General features: G+C 40.8%; 1 protein-coding gene across 1 annotated transcript in view; it reads right to left on the bottom strand.

Annotated features, from left to right (window-relative positions):
• The window catches only part of Jakmip2 (janus kinase and microtubule interacting protein 2), a 146,084-nt gene that overhangs the window by 14,321 nt on the left and 117,083 nt on the right, over positions 1-14,680 (bottom strand). Inside the window, exons 7-17 of the mRNA XM_029546811.1 lie at positions 14,245-14,273; positions 13,316-13,502; positions 12,507-12,563; positions 11,557-11,676; positions 10,269-10,397; positions 8,525-8,608; positions 7,778-7,840; positions 4,333-4,431; positions 3,376-3,474; positions 2,583-2,636; positions 1,735-1,800 (exon numbers count right to left, since the gene is read on the bottom strand). Coding sequence (XP_029402671.1) covers positions 1,735-1,800; positions 2,583-2,636; positions 3,376-3,474; positions 4,333-4,431; positions 7,778-7,840; positions 8,525-8,608; positions 10,269-10,397; positions 11,557-11,676; positions 12,507-12,563; positions 13,316-13,502; positions 14,245-14,273 — 987 coding nt within the window. The remainder of the gene's footprint in view (positions 1-1,734; positions 1,801-2,582; positions 2,637-3,375; positions 3,475-4,332; positions 4,432-7,777; positions 7,841-8,524; positions 8,609-10,268; positions 10,398-11,556; positions 11,677-12,506; positions 12,564-13,315; positions 13,503-14,244; positions 14,274-14,680) is intronic.

Raw genomic sequence — 14,680 nt, forward strand, 5'->3', positions numbered from 1 at the left:
CACACACACACACACACACACACTTGCATGCATACACACAAACACACAGGAATGCATGCATGCACACACATACACACATGCATGCACAAATGAACAGGAACATACAAATGCATGTCATGCACGCTGGCACACACACAGAGGAACACATACACATCTGTACACACACAGGAATGCACACAGAGAGGGTGGGGAGAGAGAGACAGAGAGACATAGTGGGGATGGAAAGAAGGAAGGAGAAGAACGGCAGGGAGGGAGACAAAGTAGGGAGAAGATGGGGAATGATAGAGGAAAGAAGAGAGGGAGAATGACAGAGAAGAACAGAGATAAGAAAAAGGAGGGGAGACAATATAGAGAGTTTAGAGGGGAGGGATGCTGAAGGAATCAGTAGGTAAGGCTTCCATCCAAAGGATTCTTGGTAAATTTTGAATTCTGCATGTTCTGTAGGAAAAATGTGGTGCTATTAAACTGCTAGGGAGAGGAAAGAGAACACGATCAGGTTTTTAATTAAATTCTGAGGGAAACAGGTCCTAAAATAGCAACTTCTCACTCTTCTTTCAGTCCAAATGCAAACACTTCAGCATGTATTTCAGACAGAAAAGTAAGGCCTTTCTAAACCTGAAAACAAATAAAACAACCATTTTCACATTTTGCAGATCCAACATTAGCTTCTTCTATCATTTGCTACCTAGTCAATATTAAAAATTTCCAAATGATCAGCCAAATACCTTTAGTTAGAACACATCAATGCAATTTGCTTAAATTGACATCAATAAATGGATCATGTCAATATTTTGTATTTTTAATTCTGTAGTACTATCCCCCTGCTTCATCTTTATGTTATTATTTTGAGAATTAGAACAATGCTTTTTGACCTGTAGAATTTGATTTCAGATTCAAAGGAGCTGAGTAGTACTCAGGTTTTTGTGTTACTTTTAACATGATTGTTATGCCCTTTAGAATCAAGACAGCAGCTTAATAGATAGAAGCAAAACCAAAACCAAACAAAAACAAAAACAAACAAACAAAAAAACCCTTTCATCTTATTCAAGTATGTGCATGTGACTTTATGCTATGTGCAGAGTCTCTTTTAAATTCTTTTTTTTCTTGAGAAAGATCCTTGCTATGTAAACCAGGCTGGCCTTGAACTTGCTTCTCTCCTTCCCAAATTCTATGAATGCAGATTTGTACCATCACATCTGGCTCTGGGTTCATTCTCCAGTCATTTGGGAACAACCAGGAATCTGGCTTCCCTGTGTTGGTTCTCTCCACCTCTCATTTACCAGGTGTAGACACAAGGGGTCAGCAATACTCCAAGATCATCGGGCTTTCAGACTGAAGCCGCCATCATCCAGAATCAAGCCACAGATTCTATGGTGTATGCACAAACTAAAGGAACAGCTTGTGACTGGAGCAACTCTAGTTTTACCAGCTCTCAGCAAAACCCTTCTCGCTGGCTTCCCAGTTTGCCAGGATTGCTTGAATAATGTAACTGAGAAGATTTTCCACGTCGATGAATGTTATATTTCGCAGATGTCTTTGGAGTAAAAAAATAGCTATCCATCACAAAGTGAATTCTAGACTTTTGTCTGATCGCATGCTCCTGGGTTGAATCCCATTTATTACATATTGAATAATGTAAGGCTGGGTGCACAGGGGTAGGTTCTGCACTCTCCTGCCCTCGGACACCAAGTTCAGCAACACTGGATGACTAGAAATGCCAACTTCATTCATTACCTTCTCTGCCAGGGACAGCACAGTGCTGGCCTGAATAATGGCCACCTGCTCTTCATTCCTTAGGTTCTGTGAAAAACAAGAGGCAGAAGATAAGGTAAAAATGCTCATGACACTTACACCACGGAGAACATGTGTACTCTGGACAGAGAATGCCTGCAAATAACCTCTGCACACCCCTACTTGTAACCATTCCTCATAAAGAGTTCATGCAAAGTCGAGTGCTTTGTGTGAGTGTACACACATTTCATTAGACGTCACACTAAGGAAACCCAGAATAAAGAAAGAGCTTTCTCCCCACAGCAGTTCTGACAAGGTTTCAATGGTTCTAATTTTCAATGGGAAAATGGCGCACATTCCTCAATGTACTAGGTGAGCCATTCACCTTTTGCTACTGTGAGTGATGCTGCCCGTGAATTAACAGGCTTTGGCTCTGCTTGGAGTGAGCTGTTAAGAAGAAAAAGGATTATAGCCTCCTGTTTCATTTTACAGGGCTGCCAACAACCCTAGTGTTTAGCAGACTTTCTGACCGCCCGGCTGATTAATTTTACACGGAATGCCTCTGAGCAGCAGTCAGGCAGTAATTAGCTTTAATCACTGCAGATGTGGTCTGCATTCCAACCCGAACCCTTTCTATGAAAAGCTGTTTAACCGTATCTCCTTCCTCAGTTACCTTCCAGCCATCGCTATGTCTGCTTGGGGCTTGTGGGATTCTCTCTGGGGAGGTACATGCTTAGGTAGATATGCTGTCTTTCTTGCTATTATCTTATACCTGGCACACTGGTAAGGATTTCCTAACTCTGTTCAGGCCAATTCATAACCCCACCATATTTAATCGGGGCACGACTTACCCCATTGTCACCTAGGATATCAAGCTGCTTTATGAGGTCAGGGATGTTGACATCCTGCAAAGTCAAGGAGATGCAGTTAGGGCAGGCCCGGAGATAGCAGAGAGGAGCAAACTGGGCCCCTCAGTGGTAGCAGGAAGAGCAGAAGGTAAATAACAGGGCAACCCCTCTCTACCTCAGGGGGAAGTCCTCATGCCTGGCATGGTAGTATATTTTCTGGGGAACAGAACCATGTCATCTCATCCTTAGTATTTGAAATGTGTCCCACTAAGTCCTAAAGAAAGCCACATTTGATCTAGTAAACTACATGGTCTGATGCCCAAGACCCTCCCCCAAAGGGCAAAAATCATCCTATAATTAAATCCATCAAAAGCAGCCATGACTGGAGGACTTCAAAAGTCTCTTCTCCCTCAAAAACTCCACAGCACCTGGGAAGCTTCAATAAAGGGGCCCATGGCATGTTCTATCAGGCAGACTTGAATTCTGTTTCTTGAAGCACAGAGTTTATTTATATTTCCCCCAGGTGATTAATACTGTTTATTTTAATGCATGCTTTGATCCTACGCCATTCTTTATGTTCCTGTGACCTAAATGACCCTTCTCTGTTCTTTGCTCATACCTTTTGTAAATCTGTTAAACATTCACTTTCTGTCCTATTGATTTTCCGTTAGGTGTATGGCTATTTTCGTCCTGCTATCTGGGGATTGACCTACAGAGTGGCCACGAGCGGCTTTTCCTTTCCCAGTCCCCTGCTCTCCTGATGTCCGCACACACAGAAGATCTGATGTCTGCCTACCTTGACACCTTCTTTCATGCAGTAGATCTGCAGGGCACTCACACCATCTGAGAAGGGGTGAATTTGTAGATTAAATGGAGGGGATCTCCTCTCTCTCTCCTTGGAATACAGAAGAAGCAAAAAGAAGCAGCAGCTGGTTAAACGCTAAGCCAGTTCTCTCTTTATACTATTTCGGCCATTTATCAATGTGTCATTGGGAAAAACAAAAAAAACAAAAAAAAACGAAACCTCAAGATATACATGACTAAATTGAGTGTTAGAGAATTAAGCAGTCAACTAAAAATATGGGAGAAAATTTATAGACTGTGCCATCCATCCCTGAAGATTTCTGTTCACAAAAATATGGAAGTACAGATGGAATTTAAACAGGATGAATATTTACACCCTTCAGATATCACAGGGTCAGCTTCCTATGAAGGTTTCTGGTGCCAAATAGCCTCTGCACATGTGATCATCTCATTCTTTATAGAGAAGATATACAGGCTTCAGGGGCAGCCACTTCTCTCCACTGGAGCACACTGATGGCTAACTTTACCATCTGGCATAATCTCAAGAAGAATCTCAGTGGCAAAAATTATAGAAAAATTCAAACAGGAATGTGTCATCACCCAGAACTTCAGTCAGATTTCATAGACTACAATGGATATGTGATATGATATGTTTTATTTAAAAACAACCAATCCCCCAAACAAGCACCTCAAGTTTGGCCAGAATGATGTAGACATTTCCTAAAATCCATCACTTAGCTGTTGAGAAAGCACTGTCCCTATGAGGACAGTCTGAAGCTTCTTTAAAACGTATCATTACCAGACAGATACATGGCGTAGTCTTGATTGTCACAGTTATATTATCTTGAACTACCTCTGGGGTCTTAAAAAAGAGCATACCTCTGAAATGCTTAACTCATTGCCTGCACAAGTCATGCCCATGCCATCATTAACATCAGCAGTTCCTTACTTCCAGTTCTAGGTTGCGAAACTCCAACAGCTCATTCTGGTCTCTGGCATCCTGAAGTTCCTGCTGTAGCCGGTGATTCTCTGCTTCCTGCTTCTCTATCTGATAAAGTAAACCCTGGAGTTAGGTGAGCATCGCAAGGAACACCTTGGCAGAGCAACTATGGGTGTGGTCGCAAATCATCCACTCAGCGAACAAGATTTGTTGTAGATCATGTAAATAATCCCAACGGAGATATGGTTAAGGTAGGATTGGTTTTCCTTGTAGCCATTTTCTAGCTGATTCGGGGAAGCACAGAGACAGAGGCTAAGAAAAAACCTTTCCCTGACATGAAGGCTAGAGCTCCTCTAGACAGTGAATTTGAGACACTCACATGTTCCATGTGGGTCAGATATCGTGTGCGCGGAATAGACTTAAGCGTGTTTATGAGGGAGACTGACACTTAGCTCTAAAAATACCAGTTGCTGTTAATTTAGACCTTATATACATTTCTGGGTATAACCTAATCAACTCTTGCCCAACATACAATGTTTTGCATGCTGATAAGATCTGATGGGTATTTTTGTAGTAATTCTAAAATACATAATTGCTTCAAACAGCTTTTACCTATAAAACTGAGAATTGTTGAAGAGAGTGGTGTGAGATTCCATAAGATGGAATTCTAAACCTTAGAAACCCTGTCCACTACCTGACCATTCAGTATTCAGTGTTACCAGTGCCATCTCTGCACAGCCATGGGTGAACCTGCAGCCATGCACCCACAGACACACACGTGTGTACACAAACACACATGCACACATTCACGCATGTACACACTCATGCACACATGCATGTATGAACAGTATGTTCTGATCCACCCTGTGTTTCCCAGGAGCTTTCTCTGTCCTTATCTACCTGGAAAACACTTCTCTGTGTTCTTTACTTCAGAGGAAGTCATTCTCTTCCCTGAATGCTCAGCTCTAACCTCCCCATGGACTTCTGCTAGGTCAAACACTCAGAAATGGCATCTCCTTTTTCATCATCTGTAGAGCTGTTTGCTGTTGCTTCTTATTTGTTACTCATTGGTTGGTTTTCTAACATAGGATCTCTCTATGAGGTTCAGGCTGGCTCCAAATTCCTGGCCACCAGTGATCCTCCTGTCTTAGGGTTCCAGCCAACTAGGACTATAGGTACACACTATTGTCCTGTATGACTTTCGCAAGGGCACCCTGGACAACCTGATGAAGCATAAGGTATAGGATTAAGTCAGATGTGCATCAATCTGTCAATGTGACTTCCACTCAGGAAGGGCTCATGTCTGAGACTCCTGTAGATAGATCTTAAGGGATCTGATAATTTTTCTGTCTTCTGTACTTCTTTCTTTATCACCACTAACTATGGAAGGATCATTACACACAGTGACAGTTTAAAAACTTAAATGTAAAAATGCAAAAGCAATGGCTTTCATGATAAAGTAAATCTTATTTTCCAAAACATATAACAAAATAAAAATACATAGGATTTTTTTTGTGTGTGTGTGTGTATGCTTGTGAGAGATTCCTGTTTTGGATTTATAAGACACAGCTCAAAAATCCCTCTATGTACCAAAGAAATCAAGAAAATCAGAAAGAAAACTGGGAATCAATTGCATGATAAAGGATTGTAGTGACACATCCCTGGACGTCTCTGAGATTCATAGGACAACAGCAGCAGAGCAGTGGTGAGGAGCTATGTGACATTCATCAATATGACAAATAAGTGTGTTATCCACCATGCACCCTGTTCATCTCTTTCTGTCTCTGACTTGCACTCCCATTCCCACTTGTGTGTGTGTGTGTGTGTGTGTGTGTGTGTGTGTGTGTGTGTGTGTGTTGTATGACTACAAGGATATGGGGAGCCAAGGAGCTCATAAGCGGGTGTTATATCCCTTGGAGCTGGAGTTGAGTGTTGTTAGCCACCTGCTGTCGGTGCTATAATTGAACTCAGCTCCTCTAGAAAAACAGCAAGTGCTCTTAAATGCTGAGCCATCTCTCTAGCCTCCTCGTCAAAAGCATCTGTAGTCAAATGATTTTTTTTTAATTGGCTCAGATTACGTAGGTGATTATTGTTCTTAGGATCTTGGATCAATATATTGGATCTGTGATACGATATTTTGGGAGATCAATGGACCTGACAGCTACTGTAGAATTAGAACAGTCATTCACAAATTTCAGCTCATTCATGAGACTGACTTTTTCTTCTCTCCCTTCTTTCTATTTAGCCTTTTCATTTCTTTTGTAATAGAGACTAAACTCAGAGCTTTAGATGCTCTACCACAGAATCTCCTCTTTCATCTTTCTTCTAAAACAGTCTCACTAAGTTACCTACGCTAACCTTGAACTTCCTGTGTAGCCTTAGTAGACCTTTCAGTTCTGTTCTTCCTGCCTCAGCCTCTTGAGTAGCCAGGCACTTGTGCGAGCAGACTCTCCTAACCACATTTTTATAGAAGCCTTAAGGTCTGAATTTGGGGCACTTGCCACTTCCATATATCAGTGCTGACTCATCTGGAGAAAGGCAGACGACACTAGTCTTTCCAGACGCGATGAGGATATCTTTATCCTTCTCACTCTGACCAGGGTAGAGTGACCATTTCTTTTTTTTGCTGGTTATCAATTATAGGAAAGATTGGTGGAAATAAGGCTAAAATAACTTCCACAGTATTTTGAATTAATCAATAGAACACTTTCCTATGTTCAGAAAGCTTTAAAGTCTGTCTGTGTCAAGTGTAAGATTTGTTTTTAATTTTTCATTAGATTACAGAAAAAAAAAATGTACTACAGGAAAAGTTACCTCTAACCTTGAGATGTTCTATGGTGTTAAATTGCCTGAGAGCAAGAGGCTGTGGTTAATTATATCTACTGGGTAGAAACGTATCTTAGCGTGCTCACAAATTTCCTGGGGATGATGGTTTGTGCTTTGGATGCTTCTGAAAAAAAAAAAAAATCAATCCCTTCCTTTAAGGTGTAAAAGAAAAGAAATAGCCAAGCTTAGCAAATATGTCTAAAATGAGAATATAGTCTGTGTAAGTTGGAGCACAGATATATTCTGCCACTTTCTTACACAAACAGCTTGTGCAGTGAGGATTTGGGGGTGGGGGGTGGGGGACAGGTGAACAACCGCACAGGAGATGCTCATGAGCGTGTATGCACGCACATATATAGACACACAGCATATATACAGTACATATATATGGATAACAGATTGATAGGGTACAGGAATCACATCCTCACGGGTCTGCAGCCATGCACGAGGGCCACTGAAATGATGGTGATGATGGTAATGGGATGCAGTTGAGCACGCAGCAGAGGACAGAGCAGCCGTGGGAGAACCTCCCCTTCCCTGGCCCCTGTGCCACTCCTGAGAACACCCCCTGCTGCTCCTGGATCATCACTTTCTCCTCTGCCCCACTAGGGTGGTGCTCCCAACATACCTTTTCTAAAAGCTCCTGGTTTCTCTTAATGAAAAGTTGTTTATCTTCTACCCAGTGTGAATCCTGTTTGACAAAGAATATCGCGCAGTCAGCATTTCAGAGTGCCACGAAAGGAGTAGTAATGTGTCCTCAAAACCAGCTGGCCGGAGCCAGGTCCTTTCCACCCAGTTTGCCTGCAGAGGGTTAACTGTTTCTAGTAAATGTCGCCCACCCTTTCCAGCAGCGTTTTCAAAGACTCTGTTGCCAGGAAAACAAAATAGTCCTCTCTCCATTGTCATTTTCTACCCTCTACCTGTTCCAGTCTGAATAATCCAGGACCAGCCTTCTGGGGACTCAGAAGTGACCACACAGGCAAAAAGTGAAACAGGTCAGAATGCACACGGGCTCAATACATATGAATGGAGAACATTACAATGTAGAACCATATATGTAGCACAGAGGCAAAGAATGCGGCTAGGGGAGGGCAGCACACTGCCTTAGCGGTTTGTGACAGCTCTAGGCCCAGATGACCCGGGCTTCTCTCCCACTGGCCTCTCTCTTGCCCAACTTCATTCACCGCTGTGGCTGGGTTTGAACTCTGGGAGAATAACACCAGGGACAGGAAGAGTTTACATTCTGACACAGTCTGAGAAAGGTCACTGTGGTGAGCCAAGCCATGTCCTGGGCGTGACCCATGCATGGGGTGAGCCAGAGGAGAGTTGGAGTGAACCCGTTGCCACTGTGGAAGAGCTAGCACCAAGCACCTACCTGCCCTTTCTGAGCCAGTGTTGCCTCCAGATCTTCGATTTTGGCCCTGTACCTCAGCACCTCTGCCTGGAGCTGCTCTTGTGCCTGGTGAGATCAAAATTCCAGAGTTCAGTGAGTAAAATGGCCACTCAGTGTGTTGTCCTGTACTAGTGTTTAACAAGTTTGTTTGTGTAGGGGAGGGGTTTTCAAGAATAAAAGAATTCTGCAAAGTTGCCTTCATGATATAATAAGATCTAGAGTCTTCAATAAATTTCCCTGGGATCCCGTTTGTCATCATGCTAATAGTCACACTCTTTAGTTGTCCTTTAAAGACTCCCATTACACTACAGACTCACCACCTAGACTTCACCTCTGACCTAAAGTGGCATCCTTGCTTCCTACATCCTTGCTGGTAACTCATGGCTGCTCTGTAATGTAAATGAACTTGTTATCTGAGGGAAAATAAGTCTTAGTTTCCTCTTCGAGTGCTATGCATTCTTTCAGAGCCAACTTTGTGCTCTGGTATCTACACCTTTGAAATTGAAAACTTTTTATTTTATTGGTCATTCCTAGGACAGTATGTAAGGTTAGCAAAAAATCGCAAAACCAGTGGAAAATCTCAAATATTATTTGGTACTGAGGCAAACGTATGAGTACAGGAGAACATTTCTTTCCGATGGTGCATGGCCTGTCCCAAATCATAGTTTTAAGCATATCTTCGTGTGTGTTTGTGTGTGTGTGTGTGTGTGTGTGTGTGTGTGTGTGTGTGTGTATGCTTCTACTTTAAACAAAGACTTGTAATACCTATCTCCCTTCTAAACTACTAAGAGTAGTTGCCGTGGCATCTCCTGGCACATTTTAATTCCTTCAAAAGGAAAAGTGGGGCAACACCAGTGTAGATACATGCCCCTTCTCTCTTGCCAAAGGTCATAAGGTAGGGTCTTTTGGTGGTTCTGACTCTGCAGTTAGAGGGCTGGGTTCAAGTCCTAATATATTAGAACTCTGGGTGGATAATTTAACCTCATTGTGTGTATTTAACTTCTATATCATTTCTTCTTCTTTATCAAGGAGAAAAGTCATAGTCATAGAAGTTTTTAGCACTCTCAGTGCCAAATGTGGAACACAGCAAGGAGAAACTGACTGACTGAATGCATAAATAAATATTCTTCCTTCCTTCCTTCCTTCCTTCCTTCCTTCCTTCCTTCCTTCCTTCCTTCCTTCCTCCCTCCCTCCCTCCCTCCCTCCATCCCTTCCTTCCTTCCTTCCTTCTTTCCTTCCTTCTTTTTTGTCCATCCTTTGTCCTTCCTTCTGTCAATGAAAGGCTTATAAACAACAGTTATGACATTCTACAAAGAACATGAATGTGTAACATAGGGAACATAGGGAAAGTTCAATAATCTCTTAATCTTAAATCCTTTTATAAAACATCTGCTTTAGAGATCTTACACAAGGACTTGTTGAAATATTGTCTGTGAAATGCTTAGTGAGTTGATAGGCAATGTTTTGCACTTCTTAATTCAGAAAAGAAAGTTCCTAATTATTACGTTTGAAAAATAAAATGAGTTTTCAATAGCAATTTTTCATTTATTTATTCAAAAAATTTTTTGAATAACTTTTCAAAATAAAATTCTTTTTAAGCAAGGAACTTTTCAAAAGCCGCAGAGGACAAAGCAGCACAATGTGCTGCTGACATTTTAACGGCCACAGTGCTTTTGTGATGTTACCTCTGCAAGTTAATCCCAGACCTCTTCAGGCCCACACTCACCTTGGCTTCTCTTTCAGCATCAATGATGCCTCCAGTCTGTTCCTGCAAGAGGGCATATGCTCTTTGGAGGGCTTGGTATTCTTTTGTTAGTTGTCGAAATCGTAGCTCAGATTCTTCAGCAGCTAGACTCTTGGGGTTTGAAATGCAAAAATTTCAAAATTAATTATGTTATGTCTGCATCCTGTGCTTGTAAAGAAGTTATGATTTATTTGATTCTCTTTGAAATTCTGAATTATCAGTAAGACTAAAAATTCAGAATATGTTCAATATGTATTTTGGAAAAATATGGAGGACATTATTTTAATGAAAGAAATTTATTTTTTTTTACATTAGTGATTACTTTCCATTTGGCCTTGAATAATAACCAATTTTAGATCCAAATAAGAAGACACAATCAAAGTTTGGATGTAAAATTGAGGCAAGGATACTTAAACTTTTACTCTCATTTCTTTCTATGCATTTAGATAAACAAATAAATCATTAACTGATTATAAATCCTAAAGCCTCTCTCAAGTTTAGAACTTAGATTTGGGGCATAATTTAATCATCACCAGAGAATTTGGTCAAAAACGTAGCATGAGGGGATGAAGTTTAGTTGGTTAAGTGCTTGCCTAGCATGTATAATGTCCATTTTGCACCATTACATAGATAGATAGATAGATAGATAGATAGATAGATAGATAGATAGATAGATAGATAGAGACAGGCAGACAGACAGACAGACAGACAGAGACACAGACATAGATATAGACATATAGATATAGGAGTTGAGATCCCCTGTAATCTCAGAACTTGCGAGGTAGAGGCAGGAGGATCAGAAGTCATGGACACTCTCAGCTATTTAAGAATCCCAGGGACCACTAGCATTACATGGAACCCTGCCTATAAAGACTCATGAGTGTGGAGTGAGAGGATTCATGCTCCTAACCCCGACTTAGTAGTTGTGTTCAATGCAACTGAACTCACGGGATCGTTTTGATGGACTCTACTTAACCCTGCTTCAGACAGAATGCAGAAACCTCCTAGGCTTGCTCTCTCTTTCATGCAGATGAACATTTTCGGAAAGTCACTTTTCTGTTGTGTAATTCAATTATAGTGCCAAACCGAAGGTTTGAAAACTCCCTAGGGAGATTATATGACACAGATGATGCTTACTTTCAAGATTATCAAAGTGGAGAATGATTTCAAGGTTGGCCAGTGTTAAAGGATCACTTTGTGATTTTCCTTCCCCTTAGAGGGAGGATTTGGTGACAATATCATGCAGGACCAGAGAAAAGGCAAAACTTACTTCATCCAAGTCATCATCGGGGGTAGCAGGTGTCCGGTCTGTTCTAAAGGAGGTCATGGATGACGTTTCTGAATCCATAGAGTCCTCGTCATAGCCAATGAATGGATCTAAAACAGGCCTCTAAGTGGAGAGAAAGTTTATACTTACTAATATGACTAAAATTCATGAAAGACGGTGCATTGAAAGTCCATTCACTAGGGCAGATATAGATGAACACTGAGATCACAGGTCCTTTAAGGCTTCTTTGGTGAAATACAAACTCTAGGCAGGAACACAGTATCAAGTCACCCTTTCCCATGTTGTTTTACTTCTGATTTATTCAAGGGAAATGTATGGATATTTGGCTGTCTTCCTAAAGTCTCTATAAAGTGTTCACTTAACATTCTATGCCATGGTTACTTAACACATCTTACTCTTTTCAGTATTTAAAATCTGCCGAAGGGGCTTTGAATATGGAGGCATTCGTGCGAAGGAGGTCATAGGGTCTTAACTGTGGTCATCCAATCCCACATCCAAACCAAATCAAAAGCAAGCACAGAAATCAAAACAATGGGGCTTTTGTGTATTAGAGCCTAGAAACATAATGGTGGACTGAGAATGTCATTATCAATATTTGCCTAGCGATAATATTTAATCAATTACAGGACAGATATCAGAAGCTGATATGATTCAACGTTAGATATTGATCATGTATATGGCTTAGTTACTCTCAACATGTAACACATCCACTTGTCAGAAAAACCTTTTAACGTTAAGCCCAGTAGCTTCTGATTAGAGGAAATCATAGTCTTTCAGGTTAGGATACAAGAAACACAGTATTTCTAGGGGGAGAAATGACTAGAGACTTTGCAGTTCAAGAGTGTGATGTATCGCATCTTTGCAGAAAGGTTTCTTGGCGTGCCTCCCTTTCTTGGCTCTTTGTAGCATCCTGATAACAGTTCCCTTGTTACCTTGATTGGCTTCGAGCTTCTCCTGTGCTTTCTCCTACGGATGAGTTTTTCTCGATCCTAGAAAATAGATAAGGTCTTTTAAGAATGGAAGTTATCTAACGTCCCCCAACAGTTCTGTTGTCACTTTCTTCTGCCCACACTGGTCAGAAGAGGGCATTGAATCCAAGCGAGCCTCTGGTGGGGGGGGTGCAAGGAACTGAGCTCAGGGCTGAGCCACCTCTGCAGCACCTTGTTTTGTTTTACCCGCAGAACTGTGAACAGATTGTATCTATTGTATACTAATTAGAGATTGTATCTATTGTATACTAATTAGGTGTCAGAAACATGGTATACATGTTTCTGTTTTTGTAGGCAAGAAAAGATGTTCTGAATTACTGAGCTTCAGAAACCTGATCCCTGTAAACAATTGCAAGAGACGCCTTCCTGCCCTGGATACTTCCATAAATGCACATCTGAAAATTCCTTTAGGACAACTTATACTTATGCTTGCAAACCGTTTGGCAAATGTTCTCTCTTGAAGGATTACATATTTTTATCTGAAGTATTATTTTATAAAATTTGGTACCTTTTGATATGATATGCCAATATTTTCAGACTATATATATATACATATATATCATATTTTCCTGCTGTCTAATCAGGAAGTACACTTTGTTCCTTCATTTTATACTTGAAGAAAATAATGTTGAAAACAGAATCCCACTAAGAGTGATTATTGTGCTTTCCAATGCCCAGATATTAAGTTGCATTTGTGTTGAGAAAATATTATCTCTCGAAAAAAATGTACATTTATTTTTTTTTTTTTTTACTTTTTTGTCATTTCTTAGCATAGACAGGTGTCCCTTGACTATTTTTGGAACCTTGTTTTGAGGTGGCTGCTTGTAAGGATGAGACGGGGGAGGCAGAGTGTCTACTTGCTGGGAGTCGCCTAGCTTTGTTTCTGTTTTATTTGGGCAGAAATGGCTGTGGTTTTCTGAGAAACTTGGTGATGAATACCTACCAACAGCCATGAACTTGGTGACTCAGATACTGTGTGCACAGACACTGGGACAGGTGGGGATTTAATCATTACGTATTTCCATGTATTTACTTGCACATTTCAACTATATGGAACTCTCCAATCAATGGGAAGCTTGTACAGCTTAAATTGAAGCTGTTCAAAGTTAGTTATATTCCTAGACCTCAGAGTAAATGAGATTTAGGAGCTCTCAAGGTGGGAGCAAGTGACCCAGGCTTCACACCACATCTGAATATGACTCAAAACATTGGCACTTGCACTTTATCTTTTGCCTTTTGCCTTTATATATAAAAAAATTTGGGGCATGCCTCCTCGATATAGCTGAAACTTAAAAAATTTACACATTATACCCTTAGGTTACTTTCTTTTCTTTTTTTTCTTAATCTTAATTATAGCATACATGAACAATTGACATTTTTAAAAAGATGAGTAGTAATTAAAAACAGAAGTACAATCTCTTGCTCCCAGTGGCAGCAAATCATCTCATTTACCTACTCTGGAGACTGTTGTCTGTTTCCGTGATTAGTTCAAGCCTACAGGCTTTGGTTTATTCTTGAAAGAAGAGGAAACAAAGATGCTGCTCTCAGAATAAAGATGGTGAAGGGAAGAAGACAGCCTGAAGGTTCAGGAGGTCTCTCTCCCCTATGCTGCTAATGGGAGCTAACGGAAACCTTAAGCAGATTCAAATGGTGTCGCAGAAATCACATCGTCAGCAGTCACTTGTTCCTTTCCAGGAGAGGTTTGCATTGCTTTTTGGTTTCCCACACACGTTTTAACTGGGCATAAATAAATTAAAATTTGTTTCTCATATCTTGAGAGAAATAGGGTGAGAGAGGTCAAGTGTGAACGAGGAAAACAGCCCAGCAGTCACCCAGTGTGTCTCAGGACAGACTATTAGATTCTTCTCTATTAATGGGTCAATCTTTTCATTTCTTTTTGTCTCATGAATGTTATCAATCAGTAATATAGACAGGTATTCCTGCTTTGCTACATGACTATGATGATGCCCTCTACTGTGAACAGCTTGTATCCATGTGCGGTGCACGAATTAGGTGTCAGAAACTTGGTATATATGTTTCTGTTTTTGTAGGCAAGAAAAGATGTTCTGAATTACTGAGCTTCAGAAACCTGATCCCTGTAAACAATTGCAAGAGAC

The sequence above is a fragment of the Mus pahari genome, chromosome 15 (genome assembly GCF_900095145.1).
Source record: "Mus pahari chromosome 15, PAHARI_EIJ_v1.1, whole genome shotgun sequence".
In the NCBI taxonomy this organism is placed as follows: Eukaryota; Metazoa; Chordata; class Mammalia; order Rodentia; family Muridae; genus Mus; species Mus pahari.